Source organism: Amblyraja radiata, chromosome 2, assembly GCF_010909765.2.
Source record: "Amblyraja radiata isolate CabotCenter1 chromosome 2, sAmbRad1.1.pri, whole genome shotgun sequence".
NCBI classification, from domain to species: domain Eukaryota; kingdom Metazoa; phylum Chordata; class Chondrichthyes; order Rajiformes; family Rajidae; genus Amblyraja; species Amblyraja radiata.
The window spans coordinates 22,651,384-22,673,186 of record NC_045957.1 but is presented as its reverse complement, the minus strand read 5'-3'; the positions used below and the strand labels follow the sequence as shown (position 1 = coordinate 22,673,186).

Here is a 21,803-nt window from a genome sequence, read left to right as displayed (position 1 = left end):
GAAATTGCCTCTTACAACTACATGTACAAGAGCATCAACTAAACCAGTAACTCTGGGAGAAGGCAGTGGAACTTAAGAAATAGGAATTAAACCTCACAATACAATTACCTTTTATTTTCTTTGTAGTTGTAAATTATATATCATTTGCCATCATTTTTTAAAATTTCTGGAGTAAAGCAAAATACCGTGTGTGCTGGCATTGGGAAATAAAAGCAGGATTTTCAGATCTGATGGAAGATATGAAGCATTTATTCTATTTCTCTTTCCACATTGCTGCTGATTGGCTCACTATTTCCAGCAGACCTCTTTACTCTCAATCATCAGTAAATTGAAGGAAGTTGTTGTTGTCAGTACTATTAGATAACATTTATTCACCAATTATGTTCACCAATGTCTGGTTAGGTTTCCAAAGAACCGCTTGACACCAGATTTTATTAGTCTCAAATGGGATTTCTATTTGCAATTTGCCTTTCATGGGTAAATATCAGGAAATGTAGTTAAGATATGAGATATATGGGAAAGTAGTATAGTAGTGGCAAGGATGTCTATGTTGCAACATACGACTGTGAGTTAGCAATTCACAAATAATAGAAATAATTATCAATTCAAATGTGGAATCTGATTGTAATTCTGCTGTCGCCAGTGGATGGAAATTGTTGAAGTATCTGCAATTCATATGAGACCATTAAACTTCTTTCTGCACTGATCCATGTCCTTGGGGCATCACTCACATGTACACTAGAAAGGTAATTTAATCCCTCGAATCCCTCCCACCATTCAACATGATCATGGCCTATCTGCTTTTGGCCACAACTCTTTTCAATTTCCACATAGCCTTAACTCCCCACTTTTCAGAAATTTATCAACTACTTTAAATACCTCCATTAATTTAACCCCCACAAGCCTCCAGGATAGAAAATTCCAGAGACTCTCCAGCCACTGCAGGAAGAAATTCCTATGCACCTCAATTTTATCTGTCTGCTCCCTTGTTTTTTCCTCCCTTTGTTTGAGACATCCACTGTATTGAAAGCTGCTCAGTATCTACCCTGTGAAGTTCACTAAGGATCTCTCAGTAAGATCACCTCTCATTATTCTAAACTCCAAAGAATACAAATGTTATTATTTGAGCAGTGTTGGTGTTGGAAACATTCAGCAAAGCCTGCCCTCTCTTAAGCAGTGTAAAGAGGAGTCATAACACACTGTGTCTTTACTACTGTTTATTCATGATACACATACGTTGTTGCCCTAGCTGTTCGTGGTCTGTCACCGGAACTAGAGATTGAGATCAATGGGTGGGAAGGTTGTAATTATACTTGTGATATGGGGAGTGGTTAGTAGTGGTGAGGTCACTATGTTAAAGGTACATGCACATGTCATCTACATCCTTCCCCTTGGAAATGAAAAGCAATACAGTGGTGACAGGGCGACCACGTCTCATACGCTACGAGCAGGTAAGCAAACAGTTAAGCAAAATCACCATAACGGACAGGCGGCTTGACCACCTGCCCGGACCGGGTACGCAGCTCGCCATCTCCCCCCTCTGCAGGAAGAACAGGAGCAGGAGCAGGTGCAGGTGAGCGAACCGGGGACCCGGGAGGAGAAGGAGAAGACGGAGACGGAGGAGGGGGTGCAGGCGCAGCAGCGGGAAGACGGGCAGGCGAGGGAGGATTGGCTGTTGGAGAGCGGGGCTGATAGAGCTGAGAAGGCAGGGACCGAGGCATGCGTGGAGCGGCAGGCAACGTGGCAGACAGCGGGGGGGGGAAAGGGGTCGGAAGGCGGTGGTGGGGGCTCGTTGACAAGCCGCAGATGTTGGCGGGACCGGCGGTAAATGGTACCGTCATGGTCGACCAGATAGGACTGCGGCGAACCAGCAGTATTGACGACGATGGCAAGCCTGGAGTGACCGGAGGGGGACTGCATCCGGACGACTTGGCCAGGGAACAGACGCGGGAGGGGACGGCAGGACTTGTCGTGGGAGCGCTTTTGGATTTCTTGCTTGAGGGCAATGCGCTCCTGGACGGCAGCGGGCTGGAGAACAGAGGGCACGAGGGACCGCTGGGTCACCGGGATCAGAGGTCTCGTAGTGCGAGACATCAGCCGCTGTGCTGGCGAGCCCAAGGCAGGGTCGCGGGAGATGTTTCGAAGGTTGAGGAGGGCCAGGTAAAAGTCAGAATGGGACAGTCTACAATGTTCCAGCAAGTCCTTAGCACTGAGGACAGCGCGCTCTGCCAGGCCGTTGCTTTGCGGGTACTCTGGGCTGCCGGTATAGTGTCGGAAGTTCCAGCTGGCAGCGAAACTCCGAAATTCGGCACTTGAGAACTGGCTGCCGTAGTCCGATTGAAGACTTGCCGGGGAGCCAAAGGTTGCGAAGTGGCGGCGCAGCTTCCCGATAACGGCCGAAGAGGTGAGGGAGTGCAGCTGGTCAACCTCGAACCAGCTGGAGTACGAGTCAACAAGAACCAAGAAGTGCTTGCCACGCCACTCGAAAAGGTCAGTGGCGACGGCCATCCAGGGCAGCTCGGGGGCATGCTGTTGCAGAAGCGGCTGCCGTTGCTGATGGGGAGCGAGGCTATTGCAGGTAGAGCAGGTGGAGACCCTCTCCCGGATGTCTTGGGCCATGCCGGGCCAGTAGAACTGACTCTGGGCCTGAGAGAGTGGCCTCGGCCCCAAGATGACCGCGGTGGGCGGTCTGAAAGTAGTGGTCTCGCAGCGCAGCAGGCACAACGACCTTGTGTCCCTTCACGACCACGCCGTCGTGCAGCACGAGCTCGTCACGGACCAGGAAGTAGGGCACGGCACCAGCCGGCAAGGATGAACGACGGTCTGGCCAGCCCTGCCGGATGATGTCGGCAAGCTGCTGCAGGGCAGGATCCTTGGCAGTGTTGCTGACCAGGGACTGCATTTGCTGTGAAGGCACAATCTAAACGTTAAGTACCATCAGGTCAGACGATTCATATGGATGGCGATCGGTGGACGTTAGCGGTGCGCGAGACAGCGTGTCGGCCACGAACATGTCCTTGCCCTTGCGATATACAATTCTGAACGTAAAACGCTGGAGCTGCAGCATCATGCGCTGCAAACGGGACGAGGCAACGTGGATTGGCTTGTTGAGGATAGAGACCAGCGGCTGGTGGTCGGTCTCGATCGTGAAGCTGTTGCCCAGAATATAGTCCTTGAACTTGGAGCAGGCAAACACCACAGCAAGCAGCTCCTTCTCTATCTGAGCATAGCGCTGCTCGGCAGGGGTCATGGTGCGGGACGCGTAGGAAACAGGCAGCTGCAGGCCATCGTGGAGCTGCAGGCAAGCAGCACCAAGACCGAACTTGGAGGCGTCGCAGGTGAGAACAATGGGACGCTGCAGATCGAAGAATTTGAGAGTGGGGGTACTGACCAGCCTGGACTTCAGGACGTCAAAAGCTTTCTGGTGATGCGGGAACCAGGCCCAGGCAGTGTCCTTCTTGATCAACTCCCTCAGGGGCGCGCTCAGCTCGCTGAGGTCGGGGATGAACTTCCCCAGGTAATTAACCATGCCCAGGAAACGCTGCAGGCTGGGCACGTCGGTGGGTGAAGACATCTCGGAGACCGCAGCCGTCTTTTGCGGGTCAGGCTTCAGCCCCGAGGCAGTAAAGACGTGGCCCACATAGGTGACCTCCGGGACGCGGAAACGGCACTTCTTTGGGTTGAGCTTGAGGTTGATTTCACGGGCCCGTTCCAGGACTTGACGGAGGTGGAGGTCGTGCTCAGCAACGTCCTTACCGTAGACCAGGATGTCGTCAACGATGATGGCACACGGCAGACCGGCGAACAGCTGCTCCATCGTCCGCTGGAAGACCTCGCTGGCAGAGTTGATCCCGAATGGCATGCGGAGGAATCGGAACCTGCCGAAGGGCGTGCTGAAGGTAGTCAGGTAAGAGGACCGCTCGTCCAGCGGTATCTGCCAGAAGGAGCTCTTGGCATCGAGAACCGAGAAGACAGTGGCCGGGCCAACTTGTGCAGCGACGTCCTCCACTGTTCGCATGGGGTAGTGCGGGCGTTTGATGGCAAGGTTCAGGTCCTTGGGGTTGATGCAAATGCGAATTTCACTTTTGTCCTTTTTCGCAGCAACAACCACGGTGGAGACCCACCGGGTGGGATCGCTCACCTCCTTCAGGATGCCCATGGTAACCATGTTGAGCAGCGTTGACTCCACCTTGTCCTTCATGGCGAAGGAGACGCGGTGTGGTGGACGGATCACAGGTTCAACACCGAGGTCGACAACGATCTTGTAGCTGCAGGGCAGCTTGCCCAGTTTGTCATCAAAGCGGTCAGGGTAATCGTGCAGGGGGTCCATAAGGGTTCGCACCTGGTGGATATCACGGTGGAAAGAGACCAAGCCGAGGTCCTGGCACGCCCGGGCGCCCAACAGGGTGATGTTGTTTGTATCCAGCAGATAAAAAGTGAGGGGCCGAAAGGCCTGCAGTACCTTGCAGTGCAGGGTAGCCCTCACCACAGGAACGAGCACGCCTTCCCCGTAGGCATGCAAAAGGGAGTTGTCGGGAGTAACTTTCTCATCAGTCCTTATCTTCCTGAAGAGGCTTGTTGACATTACATTTGCCACGGCCCCCGTGTCGATTTTTGCGGTGAAGGTCGAGCCGTTGACAGTAACGCGAACCGAAGGGTCCGTTATCAGTGCAGGTGCATCCAACAGTGAAAATATGCTGGTCTCCCCTGGGAGGAACTAGTATCAGACAAAGGGAGTTCGTCAGGCTGGTACTGGGAACCAAGCGCGCTATCAGCTTGAGCAAGGTTATTTAACATTCGCCGTGGAGCAGGAACTGGCTTCCCATGGGAGCGGCAAACGGCAGAGAAATGGTTTAATTTCCTGCAAAAGTTACACGTCTTACCCAATGCAGGGCACACATTAAATCGATGGGAGGCAAAGTTGCAGTTGGGGCAACGCTGTGGGCTGCTACCCCCGGGTGCAGGGGAACCCCATTGCCGTTGCGGGCCAGCGTACCGCCGGCAGCCAGCAACACTGGTAAAGCTAATGTCATGATCAGCAGGCGACACTGCCGAGGCGACAGCCTCAGCCATGCGGGAGGCGTGCAGAGCCTCGTCCAAAGACAGGTCGTGCTTCCGCAGAAGTTCAGCCCTTAGCTTTGCATCCTGAAGGCCATACACTAGAATGTCCCGGGTCAGTTGATCGGGGGTCAGCGCGTCCAGGCGGCAACGCCTGGCCAGGTGCCGCAACGCGGCGATATAGTTATCGATTGACTCTCCAGGGATCTGACGCCGGGTGAACATATTAAAACGCTCTAAGATGCAGTTAGTGGGGATGTCGCACATAGCGGTAAACTTAGCCATAAGACATACCGGGTCCCGAGCATCTTCATCTGCACCATGGACAAACGACTCAGACCGTTCCAGGGCATCGGGACCAGCCAGGTTGAGAAGCAGAGAAGCCTGTGTCGCAGGGGTGGCAGTCATTCTGGTCTCCAACTGGAGGCGTGGGTTCGAATCCCACTTCTGACACCATGTAAAGAGTGTCATAACACACTGTGTCTTTACTACTGTTTATTCATGATACACATACGTTGCTGCCCTAGCTGTTCGTGGTCTGTCACCGGAACTAGAGAGAGAGATCAATGGGTGGGAAGGTTGTAATTATACTTGTGATATGGGGAGTGGTTAGTAGTGGTGAGGTCACTATTTTAAAGGTACATGCACATGTCATCTACAAGAAGAGTCCCATATTTTTTCCACTTACATCCTTTCAGTATGAAAAAGACCCATTTATTTTGACACTGTCTTCTGTGTGATAATCAGTCTTCAATCCATTTACATTTACTTAGCACTGTGAGCTCGTATTTTGTGCACCAGCCTTTTAAGTTCTACCAGTTACACAAAAATATATTGGGGATATTTGCAATATCCTCCACTATAGATTCTAATGCAAAGTATTGGTTTAAATTATCTATCTTTTCCTTGTTTCCTGCTGTTAATTCCCCAATCTCACTCTCCAAACATCCCATGCTTATTCTAGCTTGCTTCTCCATTTTATATAATCTTTTGAATATTTGTTGTTTGTGTTGATGTAACTAGCCAGGTTGCTTTTCTCATAATCAAATTTCTCCCTCCTTATTTTCTTTAATTTCTGAGGGATAGGATGAATATATATTTGGAAAAGCGTAGAGTTTTTAGAGATAGTCAGCAATGACCTTGTGTGGTGGAGGTCTTGAATGCTACAGACTTAAGGCCCTGTCCCACTTTCCCGAGTTACTCACAAATTCTCCCGAGTTTTTCTCTTGATTCAAATTTGGAGAATGTCCGTAGCGAGTCCGTAGATATTTCGTAACGGCTTATAATGCCAGCCGTAAGTACTCGGGGAATCAGGTAAGTCGGGACGTTTTTTCAGCATGTTGAAAAATGTGCACGAGTAAAAAATATATCCCCGAGTACCTACGGTTGGCATCTCCGAGTTTGAATCAAGGGGAAAACTCGGGAGAATTCGTGAGTAACTCGGGAAAGTGGGACAGGGCCTTTAGACATCACCTGGGTGTATGTGTTTTTGGTTGGGCAGGGGATATGTTGACAGTATTTTTGCAGCGCTCTCCTGAGGTTGGCCTGATTGAAGACCCTGGCCATTGTGAACAAAGCCTGTTGTTTCAAGGCTACTGATGATAGTGACGATTGTGTTTGAGGAACTACACTGTAGCTTGCTGTGTAGTTTGCCACCCTTCTTCAAATTCTGTGACCTCAACAATCTTTGTGTTATCTGCACACTTAGCAAGCAACCCGTCAACATTTACATAATTGTTATGTATTACAAACAGCCAAGGTCCCAGTGTGGCATCTTTTGGCCCTTCTAATCGCCCGCTTGATTTCTTTCCTCCTTTCCATATATTCCTCAAAGACCTTGTCTGATTCCATTCTCCTCTAAACCTTTTTTCTTTTTGACTCAATGTACAACCTCTTTGGTCATACAATGTTCCCTTACTTTGCCACCCTTACCTCTCTTCCTTATGGAATATGCTGGTTCTCCATGTTGTCTATTTTTACTTCATTAAAGCATTTGACAAGATCTCTCATGGAAGGCAGATGCAGAAGGTTGTGGCACATGGGATCCAGGAAGACTTGGTAGATTTGTTTCAAAATGGGCTGGGTCATAGAAGACAGAGGGTAGTACAGAACATATTGCTATGCAGCACAGGAAGGCCATTTTTGTGTCGAACATGATGTACACTTAAATTAATTCCTTTTGCCGACACATGCTGCATGAAACTCCATTTCTTGTAGATTTATGGGTCTTATCTAAAAGTCTATTAAATGCCATTTTGGTACCTGCTTCCTCCATCGCCACTAGCAGCGCATTTCTGGCACCTCCCACTCTCCGTGTAAACAAAATCTGCCCTGCACATCATCGTTAAACTTTCTCCCTTTGACTTTGTAGTTATGTCCTCAAGTATGTGACATTTCCATCCTGGGGAATAGATTCTCACTCACTACCCTATCTATGCCAGTCATGGAGGGGTGTTATTCTGACTGGATGCCAGTGGCTAGTGGTGTTCCACAGAGATCATTGGTTGGACCTATGCTGTTTGTAAAATATGTAAAATAATTTGGACAGAAATATAGATGGGTTGCTGACGGAGACAATTGATGGAGTTGTGGATAGTGAGGAAAATTGGCAAAGGATACAGCAGGATGTAGATTAGTTGAAATTTTAAATAGAGAAATGGCAGATGGAGTTTAATCCAGGCAAGTGTGAGGTGTAGCACTTTGGGAGATCACATGTAAGAGCGGGTCATTCAAGTGGGGATTGAAGAGAGAAATGTAGTAGTTATAATACAATAACTATAATGATAGATACATTTAGTGAAACACACAATTCACTGGAACAAAGATAGAATGTCTGGAAGCCTTGCCACCTGCCCATTATAGACAATAGACAATAGGTGCAGGAATAGGCCATTCGGCCCTTCGAGCCATTCAATGTGATCATGGCTGATCATCCCCAATCAGTACCCCCTTCCTGCCTTCTCCTCATATCCCGTGACTCCGCTATCTTTAAGAGCCCTATCTAGCTCATTGCCAGGGTTAAAGGCAACTCTTTGGGGCTGGAAAATAACTTGGAGTGGCAGGATCAGTTATTTTGGTTCATATAGACACTAAATGCATGGGTAGAACTGGGAAGGAAATTTTGCAGAGAAATTATGAGCACTTTGGGGAAAATTCAAAACAGAAACACAGGAGTGAGATTATTACCTGAAATGTCAAATGCATAAAAGCATAACAGAAAGGACAGAAAATATAAATAAAATGTGCAGTAGAAAGTGAATCCAGAGAAAGTAATTAAAATTTGTAAGAAATCACAGCTTAGGGCTCTTTGTCTGAATGCATGTAGCATTTGTAACAAGATAGATGAGTTGATGACACAAATAGAAACAAATGAGTTTGATTTAATAGCTATTACAGAGACTGGGTTGAAGTCTGACCAGGTAACTCGCTATTCTTGTTTGATGTTTCCAGGGAATATGTAAAAATGGAAAGGGGTTGGATCAGTGTTTAAATATATCAATAAATATAACTGAATAATGATATAGATACAAAGGATAGCAATATGGATTGGTTTGGATAGAAAAAATTGAATAGCATGGAAATAAAGTATGAGTGGATGCGGTCTGTAGGTCTGCAAAGTGTTATATCCAGATGGCACAAGATAGGGCAAAAAAAAGCAACATCCAACTCATGACCAGGTTTTATAACTGAGCTACCCCCATTTGCCTGAGGGATTTGTCCTATATCACTCTCACGGTTCTTATCCATTTACCTGTCTAAATGTCTTTTGAACATCAGCATTGTACCTACCTCTCCAGCCTCCACTGACAGTCCATTGCATATACACACCACCCTCTGTGTGGAAAAAATTGCCCCTGAAGTCTCCTAAATCTTTCCCCTCTCATCTTAAAAGTATGCCCATATGGCAGGCGAATAAGCAAGCCACGTGTGGTGAATCAAAGAGATCTTTATTGTTGAAGTAAAGAGAACAACTCACACGCGAATGGGGGATGGCTGACCTGGGGCTCAATACTTATACTAGGGCACACCCCCAAACCTCGTATCAACTCCTTCCCGCCATTACCCAGTCACGTGACCCCACCCCTGACTGCCAAGGGTTCGCATAGTAAGTGGCCTAACCACCGGGTGGCTCCACACCCTCTTATTTTGAACTGTTCTACCTTGGGAAAAAGACTGTGACCATTCACCTTACCTATGCCTATCATGACTTTGTATCCCTCTATAAAGTCATTCCCCTGCCTTTTGTGCTCCAGGGCATAAAGCCATTCCTTATCCAACCTCTCCATATAACTTAAGCCCTGGAGACCTGGTAAAATACTGGTGAATATTTTCTGCACCTTTTCCATCTTAATGACATCCTTTCAATAGCTGGGTGATCAGAACTGCACAAAGTACTCCAAAATGTAGTCTCGCCAACATCATGTACGACTCTAGCATGATGTCCGAACTCTTCTAATGAATACCCTTACTGACAAAGGCAAGCATGGAACTAGGTATCGGTACTCTTAAGATTAGTTTGGTTTAGTTCATTATTGTCACATGTACTGAGTTATCGTGACAAGGTTTTGTTTGCATGCTACCCAGTCAGAGAAAAAACTATACATGAATACAATAAAGCTCTCCACAGTGCACGAATAAAGGGTACAAAATCTAATGCAAGATAACGTCTGATGAAGTCCAATTAAAGACAGTTCAAAGGTCTCCAATGAGGTAGATGGGAGTTCAGGACCACACTCCAGCCGATGAGAGGATCGTTCAGTTGCCAGATTACAGCTGGGAAGAAACTGTCCATAATCTGGAGGTATGCGTTTTCAAACTTCTGAAGTGTAGATTGAGTCAATGGAAGGGAGGTTGTTTGCGTGATGGTCTGGGCTACATCCACAACTCTCTGCAATGTATTGCGGTCTTTAAAGAGCATGGTCCAAAACCTGGCTGTGAAACATCCCGATAAAATGCTTTTTACTTTCTACACAGCATCTGTAGAAGTTGGTGAGGGTTGTTAGGGACATGCCAAACCTCCTATGCCTTCTAAGTAACGAGAGGTGTTGGTGTGCTTTCTGGGTCATAGCTTCGATGTGGTTGGTCCAGGACAAATTGCTGGTGATATTTATTCCTGGGATCTTCTGGGAAGCTCTAGTTTTGCGCCATCAATGGATGTAGTGTGTGTGTCTGCTTCCTGAAGTCCATCATAATCTCCTTTGTCTTGCTGACATTAAGGGAGAGCTTAAGTCTCTGTTCTGCAACATTTTCCGGGCCCCTACCATTTTTTGAGGAAGTCCTGCCTGGTTTGACTTACCAAAATGCATGTACTTATCAGAGTTAAATTCCACCTGCCATTCCTTGGGCCACTTCCCTAGCACAGATCCCTCAAGCACACTGCTAGTTGGACTGGAGAATGCAGCTCAAGTTGGAGGGCATGGACAATTAGGAGGGCATGAATATATTTGTGGACTATCGTGTGCAGTTCTATTCACCACATTGCCTCTTGACTTCTATCCTGTTCGGCATCCTAGTACCCCAATGTGCAGGATTTTCCTTCAGAGTTTTGACCTATGAGTTTACACAAGACTGTGAAATGCTTGCCTTTTGCTATGTCATATGTCAGGCTGTTATTCATTGATTACAGCTCGGCATTTAACACAATCATCCCCTCCAAACTGGTTACCAAACTCGCAGAACTGGGTCTCTGCGCATCCCTCTGCAACTGGATCCTTGACTTCCTCGTCCACAGACCACAGTCTGTTCGTATTGGTGGAAATGTGTCAGCCTCAATAACAATCAGCACGGGAGCACCTCAAGGCTGCGTGCTCAGCCCCCTGCTGTACTCACTCTATACCCATGACTGCGTAGCGAACCACAGTGCGAACTCCATCATCAAGTTCGCTGACGACACCACTATTGTGGGGCGTATCACTGATGGGGATGAGTCAGAGTACAGAAGAGAGATCGAGCAACTGTCCATATGGTGCCAGCGCAATAACCTGGCCCTCAACACCAGCAAAACCAAGGAACTGATTGTGGACTTTGGAAGGAGTAGGAGGGGGACCCACAGCCCCATTTATATCAACGGGTGGATGGTTGAAAGGGTCAAGAGCTTCAAATTCCTGGGCGTGCACATCTCTGAAGATCTTTCCTGGTCCGAGAACACTAATGCAATCATCAAAAAAGCACATCAGCGCCTCTACTTCCTGAGAAGATTACGGAGAGTCGGATTGTCAAGGAAGACTCTCTCTAACTTCTACAGGTGCACAGTCGAGAGCATGCTGACCGGTTGCATCGTGGCTTGGTTCGGCAATTTGAGCGCCCTGGAAAGGAAAAGACTACAAAAAGTAGTAAACACTGCCCAGTCCATCATCGGCTCTGACCTTCCTTCCATCGAGGGGATTTATCGCAGTCGCTGCCTCAAAAAGGCTGGCAGTATCATGAAAGACCTACACCATCCTGGCCACACACTCATCTCCCTGCTACCTTCAGGTAGAAGGTACAGGAGCCTGAAGACTGCAACAACCAGGTTCAGGAATAGTTACTTCCCCTCAGCCATCAGGCTATTAAACCTGGCTCGGACAAAACTCTGATTATTACCAACCACTTTCTGTTATTTGCACTATCAGTTTATTTATTCATGTGTGTATATATTTATATCATGGTATATGGACACATTTATCTGTTTTGTAGTAAATGCCTACTATTTTCTGTGTGCTTAAGCAAAGCAAGAATTTCATTGTCCTATACAGGGACACATGACAATAAACTCACTTGAACTTGACTGCTCATCAATATGTGCATGGATTTCCATAGTGGTTGTATTCGTAAGCACTCTCCCTTTAAGTGATGCAGGCATGATTACAACAACACTTTTCAACTTCTTCATGGGACTCCCGAAATAATTACATATTATGGTGCATTAATTTGAAAAATTGCACAATAAATGAAACAATGTCAATGCGTAGTGTCTCTTTTCTAGATATCAATATGAGATCATTTTTTGGTATTTTGAGTGAAAAAAATATCTACTAGAGCACTGTTTGAAAGTAATTGAATCCATATAACCATATAACAATTACAGCACGGAAACAGGCCCTTCTAGTCCGTGCCGAACACTTATTCTCCCCTAGTCCCATCTACCTGCATCCCTCCACAGTTGTGCAAAGATTTATTTTGCTATTTCCATATACAAAAGATTGGAATTATTTTAGAAGGCTATTAAATGTTCCTATTTATAAAAAAAAAAGAAAATTATGATCAAAGATTTGTGTGATTACCTATTTCATTCATTATTAAATAAATGTGCAGTTAAGCCAGTACAATGTAATGTACTTTGTAACACTAAAGTGAAAAGGTGACATTTTAATAGTAGCAGAGAGAGAGAGAGAGAGATAATTGTGCCCACTATAGAGTGAGGATCAAGATCTATTCATGGCTTTATAAATATATTATATTGTAACCAGTCATGATGTAGTCAAGGTGATTTAGATAACAAAGTAAAGGAAAATGCTTGATCCAGATGGCAATCTTTTCAACGAATAATGTATTTGTCAATTTTCATTGCTTGGCATTTGTAGGCAACAGTGTTCCAAGACACTAGTCAGGTATTTAGTTAATTTATAGGAGACCTTTCCATCACAAACCATTGTAAAGAAAACCTGAAACTTAAGAAGTTTAATGATTTTCTCTCAAAATGTCTATTAAACAAGGTGTCAAGACTGATCAAGAAAAAGTCAAAATGCGTTTACCTGAATTGCAGATATTACTGCAGGATACGGATCAGATACAGGGATTACTCAGTTGCTGACGATGAAATATTATTTTAATTTCTCTGTGTGACTGATAATTTGTGGGCAAATTGAATGAGATAAATTATTCACTATTGGGAATCCAAAAGAAACTAACTTTACCTCACGGTATATGCTCACGGTGCTCAATTGTTTGAAATGATGAAGCAAATCCATGGCCTCGGTAAATAATTTCAAACAAACATATCGTGTAAATGACGGCAATTAAAAGCTGAAAAAATGGATATTTGTTTATCCCAGTATGAACACTATTCTTTGTTCTGGAACTTTATTCATTTTAATTGACATCTTTGGAACTTACAGTAATTTATTAACAACTGAACGATTCATCATTATGATTAATCTTCAACAATTATCACTGCTTTTGTATTTGTAGAACATCTCTGTGTTAATGGGATCAATCAGGAATAGATGTTGCATTTGCATTAAGTAGTGGAAATCGGTATATAAGAAATTACAGAAAAGGTTAATTTTAATTTGGATCTAATTGTTGTTGATATTTTTATGCGACAATAAACATGACGATAAGTGACTTTTTTTAGATTTTAGGTAGATAGATAGGTTACCACAGAATGTAACCAAGATGGTGGACTGCAGGAGTGGGGCGCCGTTGTGTATGCCTGCAGTCCGCCCTTTCACCCTTTCACCCTTTTTTATTTTATTTTTTAGTCCTGTTAAAAATCAAAATGTTTGTTGGAGGTCTTTTATGTGGTAGGTGGAGGAGGGGAAGGGGGAAACTTTATTTCTTAGTCCCCTACCTGGTCGGAGAGGCTACACCCTACGAGAACCTTCAACCTGGCAACCCTCTAGGATCTCCTGACGACCCACCTGCGGCACGAGAATTCTCGCCACTCTCCATGGCGGCTTCATTCTGGTCACCGCTAATTTTTCAACATGTTGAAAAATTCACGGCGACCATAATGAGGCCGCGACTAGTACCCAGAATGCGGGAACTCCTCACGACCATGAAGGCAATTCCCGGCAACATGTGATCATGTGGCGACTGCATAGTCACCTGCAGTCGCCTAAGTGGGACAGGCCCTTAAGTATGGCAGTACTTGACTGAACTGGATGCAAAAAAGGAATTTCACTGTATGTTTGTACATGATAATAAAGAACCATTGCCCATTGGTCATTGAAATTATAGGAGTGAAATGAGAAAGGAATTTTGGAAAATAATGATGTGTAAAGAAAACTGTCAGATAAAATAAAAGGAAATCCAATGATAAGTGCACAAAGAGCAAGAGGATAACTAAAGAAAGAGCAATACCCTATTTAGTGCCAAAAAGGGAATTTGTGTGTGGGGATGGAGGATGTGTTTAATTTTCTTTATCTATCCTCAAAGGGTGAATGATACTGAATGAATCTGAATGATTCCAGGTGGAATACAACACTAACTCAGCCACTGTTTGAATACTGTACCCTTTTGGCCATCACTTTTCTGGAATTATGTAGTTGAAGTCGAAAGGATGCGGAGCAGATTTACAAAGATGCTACCACAGCTGGAAAATTATAGGTACAGTGCATTCAGAAAGTATTCAGACCCCTTCACTTTTACACATTTTGTTACGTTACAGCCTTATTCTAAAATGGATTAAATTCTTTTTTTTAATGATCAATCTACACACAATACCCCATATAAAAAAGCAAAAACAGGTGTTTAAAATTTTTTGCAAAGTAATTAAAAAGAAATAACTGAAATATTACATTTACATACGTATTCAGACCCTTTACTTAGTACTTTCTTGAGGCACCTTTGGCAGCGATTACAACCTCAAGTCTTCTTGGGTATGACGCTACAAGCTTGGCACACCTGTATTTGGGTAATTTCTCCCATTCTTCTCTGCAGATCCGCTCTAGCTCTGTCAGGTTGGATGGGGAGCATTGACGCACAGCTATTTTCAGGTCCCTCCAGAGATGTTCGATCGGGTTCAAGTGCGGGCTCTGGCTGGGCCACTCAAGGACATCCACAGACTTGTCACGAAGCCACTCCTGCGTTGTCTTGGCTGTGTGCTTAGGGTCGTTGTCTTGTTGGAAGGTGAACCTTTGCCCCAGTCTGAGGTCCAGAACGCTCTGGAGCAGGTTTTTATCAAGGATCTCTCTGTAATTTGCTCCGTTCATCTTTCGCTCGATCCTGACTTGTCTCCCAGTTCCTGCCGCTGAAAAACATCCCCACAGCATGATGCTGCCACCACCATGCTTCACCGTAGGTATGGTATTGGCCAGGGGATGAGCGGTGCCTGGTTTCCTCCAGCCGTGACGCTTGGCATTCAGGCCAAAGAGTTCAATCTTGGTTTCATCAGACCAAAGAATCTTGTTTCTCATGGTCTAAGAGTCCTTTAAGTGCCTTTTGGCAAACTCCAAATGGGCTGTCATGTGCCTTTTACTGAGGAGTGGCTTCCATCTGGCCACTCTACCATAAAGGCCTGATTGGTGCAGTTGCAGATATAGTTGTCCTTCTGGAAGGTTCTCCCATCTCCACAGAGGAACTCATCTCTGTCAGAATGACCTCCCTGACCAAAGCCCTTCTCCCTTGATTGTTCAATTTGGCCGGGTGGCTAGCTCTATGAAGAATCCTGGTGATTCCAAAGTTCTTCCATTTAAGAATGACGGAGGCCACTGTGCTCTTCGGGACCTGCAATGCCGCAGAAATGGTTTTATACCCTTCCCCAGATCTGTGACTCGACACAATCCTGTCTCGGAGGTCTACGGACAATTTTGTTCAATTTTGAGTGTCATAGCAAAGGGTCTGAATACTTATGTAAATGTGATATTTCAGTTATTTATTTTTAATTACCTTGCAAAAATTTCTAAACACCTGTTTTTGCTTCTTCATTCTGGGGTATTATGTGTAGATTGATGATAAAAAAAAAAGAATGTAATCCATTTTAAAATAAGGCCGTAACGTAACAAAATGTGGAAAAAGTGAAGGGGTCTGAATACTTTCTGAATGCACTGTCTGAGGAAAGATTGGAACTGGGAAATAAAAACAATACTGCTGGAATTACTCAGCAAACATGTTTCATTAATGCTTCCATTGAAAATAGAAAGTTAGAGCAGAACATCTCCCAATAGACATTTCTATGCACATATTTGAACTTGCAAAATGGGAACCTACAGCACAGCCTGGGTTCACAACAGTTTTCAGGTATATAGCAGACTAATTGTAGAAAGTCAGCCAGAGATTAATTATGACATTAGTGACCCCATGGGTAGACTCATTTTTGCATATAGGTTAATTAGCTTGCAGGATGTTTCCTAGAATCCAGAAACATAGAGCTATGGATGTAGTTCAGTTCATCACACAAGCCAGCCTTCCCCCACCCACCCTTCAATTCCACCTACACTTCATTACCTTGAGAAAGCAAGCAATATAATCTAGGATTATTTACAGCGTGACCATCCCCTCTTCTCCCCTTTCGGGCAAAAGATACAAAAGCTTGAAAGCACGTGGCATCAGATTAAGAAATAGCCTCTTTCCCGCTGTATTCATACTACTGAACAGTCCTTTCATAAGGTAAGGATGTAGTTCCAATCACCCTACCTACCTCATTGCAGGCCTTGCATTTAAATAAAACTTTCTCTGTACCTGTACTATAAAATTCTGCATTCAGATATTTTTCTCTTAACATATTATACTTGTGCATGTCTTGATTTTTCCATTTACATATTGTATGTGTATGTCTTGATTTACACATGTTTAGTATGATTTCACTGGATTGAACGGTAACAACATTTTTCAATGTATCTCAATACATGTGATAATAATAAACAAATATCAATTGTGAAATCCAGTTGGAAGGAGGCAGGAATTTATGAAATTTTGTTATAGGCAAAGACTCCTTCCTCTAACTTTTAATTTATAACATGCCCTGGTCTGCTGCTATACTTTGGGTGGGACAAGGTGGTGGGGGAAACGTAATGTTTAAATATCTAACCAGAATGTGCATGTTTATTTGGCGTATCAGATCCAACATGTAGTGCAGAAATATCATTTGAATGGGGTGTCAGAGTTTATTTGTTCAGTGGTTAGCAGTCGTGTTTAATGGAAAACAAGCTGCAGCCACTGAGGAACAGATGAAGACTTCCAAAGAAATCACAATTTATTTTATTTCTGATGATTTAGATGTTTTTCAATTCAAGTTATTCAATAATATGACAACCATTTAATAATGTATACATTTTATTGTAACTGTTAATTTCTATGCGAAATAAAAGGGAAAGTATTTCAAAGAAGAATATTTTTCTCTTTGGCCAGGGAAATTATCGCTTTATGAAGTTATTACTTGGACGGCGTGCAAATTGGATGCAGAAGGATCTTGAGGAGATGACTCCACTTCATTTAGCTACTCGGCACAAAAATCCCAAGTGTTTGGCTTTGCTGCTTAAATTTATGGCCCCAGGAGAAGTGGACACCCAAGATAAAAACAAGGTATTGGAAATGTAATGATAGGAGTGAAGTTTATTAAAAAAATAACCATTTAAAGTACTAAATTCTGACTATACTGTCGAGAAAAGCTCTTCGAAGAACGTGTTTTCTTCAAATTATTATCTTGCTTTTGGTTGCACAATGATCCTATTTCTGATTCTGCAGGTGGTGCTTCTTGAAAGAAGTCAAAATGTAAATTTGAATTATTCAGTCAGGTTGGTCATGGTATTCTACCTTTAGAATCAGAAAATTGTGAAAGCGAGCCTGTTTTTGAATACATAAAAGGCATGGTTGTGTATCTAAATACCGGAAGGCGCTATGACTTTCATCTTCAAGAGCCTAGTGTCAGAGTCATACATTGTGGAAACAGGCCCTTCGGCCCTACTTACCCCATCTACACGCGTTTGGCCCATATCCCTCTAAACCTATCCTATCTATGTACCTGCCGAAATGTTTCTTAAATGTTGTAATCGTACCTGCATCAACTACCTCATCTGGCAGCTTGTTCCATATACCTACAACCGCGTGTGTAAAAAAAGTTGCCCCATAGGTTCCTATAAAATCTTTTCCCCCTCACCTTAAATCTATAGTTCTCAATTATTCCTTTATTATAACGTACACCAAGATACAGTGAGATTCTTTTTTTACGTACAGATCAGTAAGATCATTGCCATACATAAGTACAATCCCTGGATTAGTACATAATGCAGAGAAACAGCCTGCAAAGCCTATATGCAAGAATGATCATGTTTTGGTGCTGCTTCTGGATTCCCCTACTCTGTGCATGTACCCTATTAATTTCTCTCATGATCTTATACACCATTGTAGGATCACCCCTCATCCTCCTGCAAGAAATTAACTCCTAGCCTGTTCAACTTCTCCCTGTAGCTCAGGCCCTCAAGTCCTGGCTACACTCTCATAAATCTTTTCTGCACCCTTTCCACCTTAACAACATATTTCCTATAACAGGGTGACCAAAACTGAACACAATACTCTTAAATGTGGCCTTTCCAATGTATTGTACAAAGTAACCTCTCAACCTCTATACTCAATACTCTGACTGATGGCCAATGTGCCAAAAACATTCTTGATTACCCTATCTCTTAGATCTCACTGCTCTATAACACTTCCCAGAGCCTTGACATTCACTGTGTAGGTCCTGACATGCCTTGTATGTTTTCATCCAAATCAATGATATAGATGACAAACTGCAATGGACCCGGCACTGATCCCTGAGGCACATCACTAGTTGCAGGCCTCCAGTCTGAAAAACAACCTTCCACCATCACACTCTGCTTCCTTCCATGAAGCCAATTTTCTATCCAGTCAGCTAGTTCTCCTTGGATCCCATGCGATCAAACCTTCCAGAGCAGCCTACTGTGCAGAAACTTGTCAAATGCTTTGTTGAAATCCATATACACATCTACAGCTCTTCCCTCATCAACCTTTTTGGCCACATGTTCAAAAAACGCAATCAGATGTGTGATACCATGCTGACTATCCCTATTCATCCCGACTGCAGTCCATCTGTCTTTTTTTTTAATTTTTGTCCCGTTAGATGTATGTTTTTGGTTCTAATTTTTATTATTTTTTAGCTGTGTATATGTGGGGGGGTGGGGGGGTGGGGGAAACCGTTTAATCTCTTCCCTGTACGGGGATCCGACTTTTTCCCTGTCGGGTCTCCGGTGTCATTGGGCCTAACATTGTGGAGCCGGCGGCCTCCAACCGGAACCAACCTGAGGGCTCCAGTCGCGGAGCCTGCGGATTTGCCATCGCGGAGGTGGCCGACTTCGGAGCGGGGAGAGCTGTTTTGGCGCGAGACTGCAACCCGACTTCGGAGCTTCGGAGGCTCCGGCCACAGGCTCGGTGGACAGGAACATCGGGAGCTCGCAGGTCCCTGGTGGAAGACCGCTTTTCGGAGCTCCCGCAATGGCAACTTCTCCCGCCGGAATCGCGGGGGTTAAATGACTCGGAGCGGGGCCTAACATCGCCCGGCGCGGCTTAAACGGCCACGGGACTTACCATCGCCCGCCGAGGGCTTTAACATCGTGAGCCCCAGTCGCCTCGACGCTGCAGTTGGACTGCTGGACCGCGGGAGAAGAACAAAGGGAAGAGATAAGACTTTTGCCTTCCATCACAGTGAGGAGGTGTTGGAGATTCACTGTGATGGATGTTTGTGTAAATTGTGTTAAGTGTGTGTCTTGGTTTATTTTGTAATTTAATGACTAGGAATGAAATTTCGTTCAAACCTTGTCTCTTTGAATGACAATAAAAGGCATTCTATTCTATTCTATTCCGCCCCTGTCTCTAGTACTCCCTAGTAACTCCCCGACCACAGATGTTAGACTCTGACAATGACTAGGGGGCTAACTAACTGATTTGGGAATGCTCACAGCATGGAGGCTGATTGACCATTGAATTGTATGTGGTTTTCCAGATGTACAAGTTTGAGCTGGACTTTACCAATTCCCTTTTTCCCATGGCAGCTTTTATTGTTGCAGTGACATCCATTGTAAATGTTCTTTTAAGGTCTGACTCGTTCGCCTCAGAGGTTGGCAGAACCATGAAAATGGCACTGCCATTCAGAAACACAGATCAAAATGTTACATGTGATTCAGGGGGGTGTCCACCTTTGTGATTTGTTAACCAGGCTTTTTGGCATTCTTCTGATTTTCTTTCTTGCAGACCATCCAGTTAGGTGCTAGAACAACATGCCTTGCCTTTTCAGCATATTAAAAAAGCTAGTCTCCATTTTCTAGACAAAAGACTGTTTCCTTTGCACTGGGATTAAAATTGATGAGGAGGAGATTCTGGAACGGCTGTTTTTTCTTAAAGCAAACAAATTGCATGGTCTGTAATTTGATGTAACCCAGATTAGATTAGGGTGCAATAAAATTATTTTTTCACATGATGCTCAGAGTTTTCATAGTTTTGTTTATTGTCATGTGTACCAAAGTACAGTGAAAAGCTTTTTTGTTGCATGCTATCCGGCCAGCGGAATGACTATACATGATTGCAATAAAGCCGTGTACAGATACAGGATAAAGGGAATAACATTTAAAATAAAGGGATTAACATAAGGAGTAGTAGGGACAGAAATTGTTTATAAGGTTGCCATAATCTTTTAATCTTGGCTAAATACAGGGGAGGTGCCAAGGCACTGGGAGTGACAAATATAACCCCATTATTCCAGGAAGGATAAAATGGTTACTGCAGGCCATTCACCTTGAAGCTCAGCTGTAGGGAAGCTTTTGAAAACATAATCATGAAAGGAAAATAAAATGCAGGAGAATAAAAGGGCTAACTAAGGAGAGGCAGCATATATTTATCAAAGGCACAATGTATTTGATTAACGTTATTTTTTTAGAAGGGAGAGCAGAGAAGTTTGATAAAATGAATGAAAGCTTTTGATAAAGTTCCAAGCACAAGATGTTGACAGAGCGGAGACCATGGAATTGAAGGGTTGGTAACACCATAGCTGGGCCAAAGTTTCCTGGAGACTGTTGATTCTCCTTAACCGGTTTAGATTGAGAAGAGCTTTAATGCAGGGGTGTGCATTATAGCTGGATTAGATTAAGTAAATAAGAAAACCACTCCTATTAGTAGATGGTTCAAGCACCAGGGGCACAGGTGTTGCACAGGAAGCACAAGGAGTTGCAGATAGAAGATTAACCAAAATCTTGTTGAATCCTACTGAATTTTCTTTAATAATTTGTCTGCCTTCCTCATGCAGCACTGAAGTTGGGCCATTTATTTTAAGCTTGTGAAGATTGATTTTTAAATAACTGCCATCACAAAATGTATTCGGAACTGTGAGCTTACAATTTGTTCAACAACAGTTGCTTGTGTTTAAACATTACCTCTAACATGGTAAAATATTCAAATGTACATCACAGAAGCACAATCAAACAAAATTTGACAAACCACGAAAGGAAACAGGAGCACAAATGATCGAAGCATGGTTAAAGTGAAAGGGTTAAGGTAGCAATCCAATCATGTGTTTTCAAATCATTGTTCATGGATTAAAATAAAGATACAAGAAACTTGTATATCTGCAAATGGTGATATAGTGCTGAATGGAGGACTCAATTTGGAATAATTAGTACTGTCAACTTCCACTAAGAAAATACAGTTGAAAGAAAAATTGGTATAGGGAATCTAGATACAGAATCTAGAATCTGTGGAAATAAAATCTTATATCGGATATTTCATGTGTTCAAAATGTTTAATTGATTTGAGTTTGTAACGTGTTTAACTTGGCTTTCTAGGAAATATTTCTTATGATTGAATGCAAAAGTGATTGAATGATACATCAAAAGGTCTACCAAACATGCATCTTCCTGTTGATATGTCTAAATTCGCACAATAATATTGTCAAAAGTATATTCAAAATAAGTTATCTGTTACATAATATTTTAATACAGCAAAACATTCTCTCTTGATACTGGCTCCTGCTATAAAGTGAAATAAAAGGTTGTTACAACGTTATTTGTATTTCCTGCAGAGATTTGTATTCCAAGCTA

At 43.8% G+C, this 21,803-nt stretch overlaps 1 protein-coding gene across 3 annotated transcripts in view; it reads left to right on the top strand.

Moving 5' to 3' along the window:
- The window catches only part of invs (inversin), a 182,774-nt gene that overhangs the window by 70,471 nt on the left and 90,500 nt on the right, over nt 1-21,803 (top strand). For all 3 annotated transcript variants that reach the window (XM_033043058.1, XM_033043051.1, XM_033043043.1), the window contains exon 5: nt 17,110-17,283. In XM_033043058.1, coding sequence (XP_032898949.1) covers nt 17,125-17,283 — 159 coding nt within the window. In that variant the 5' untranslated portion in view covers nt 17,110-17,124. The remainder of the gene's footprint in view (nt 1-17,109; nt 17,284-21,803) is intronic.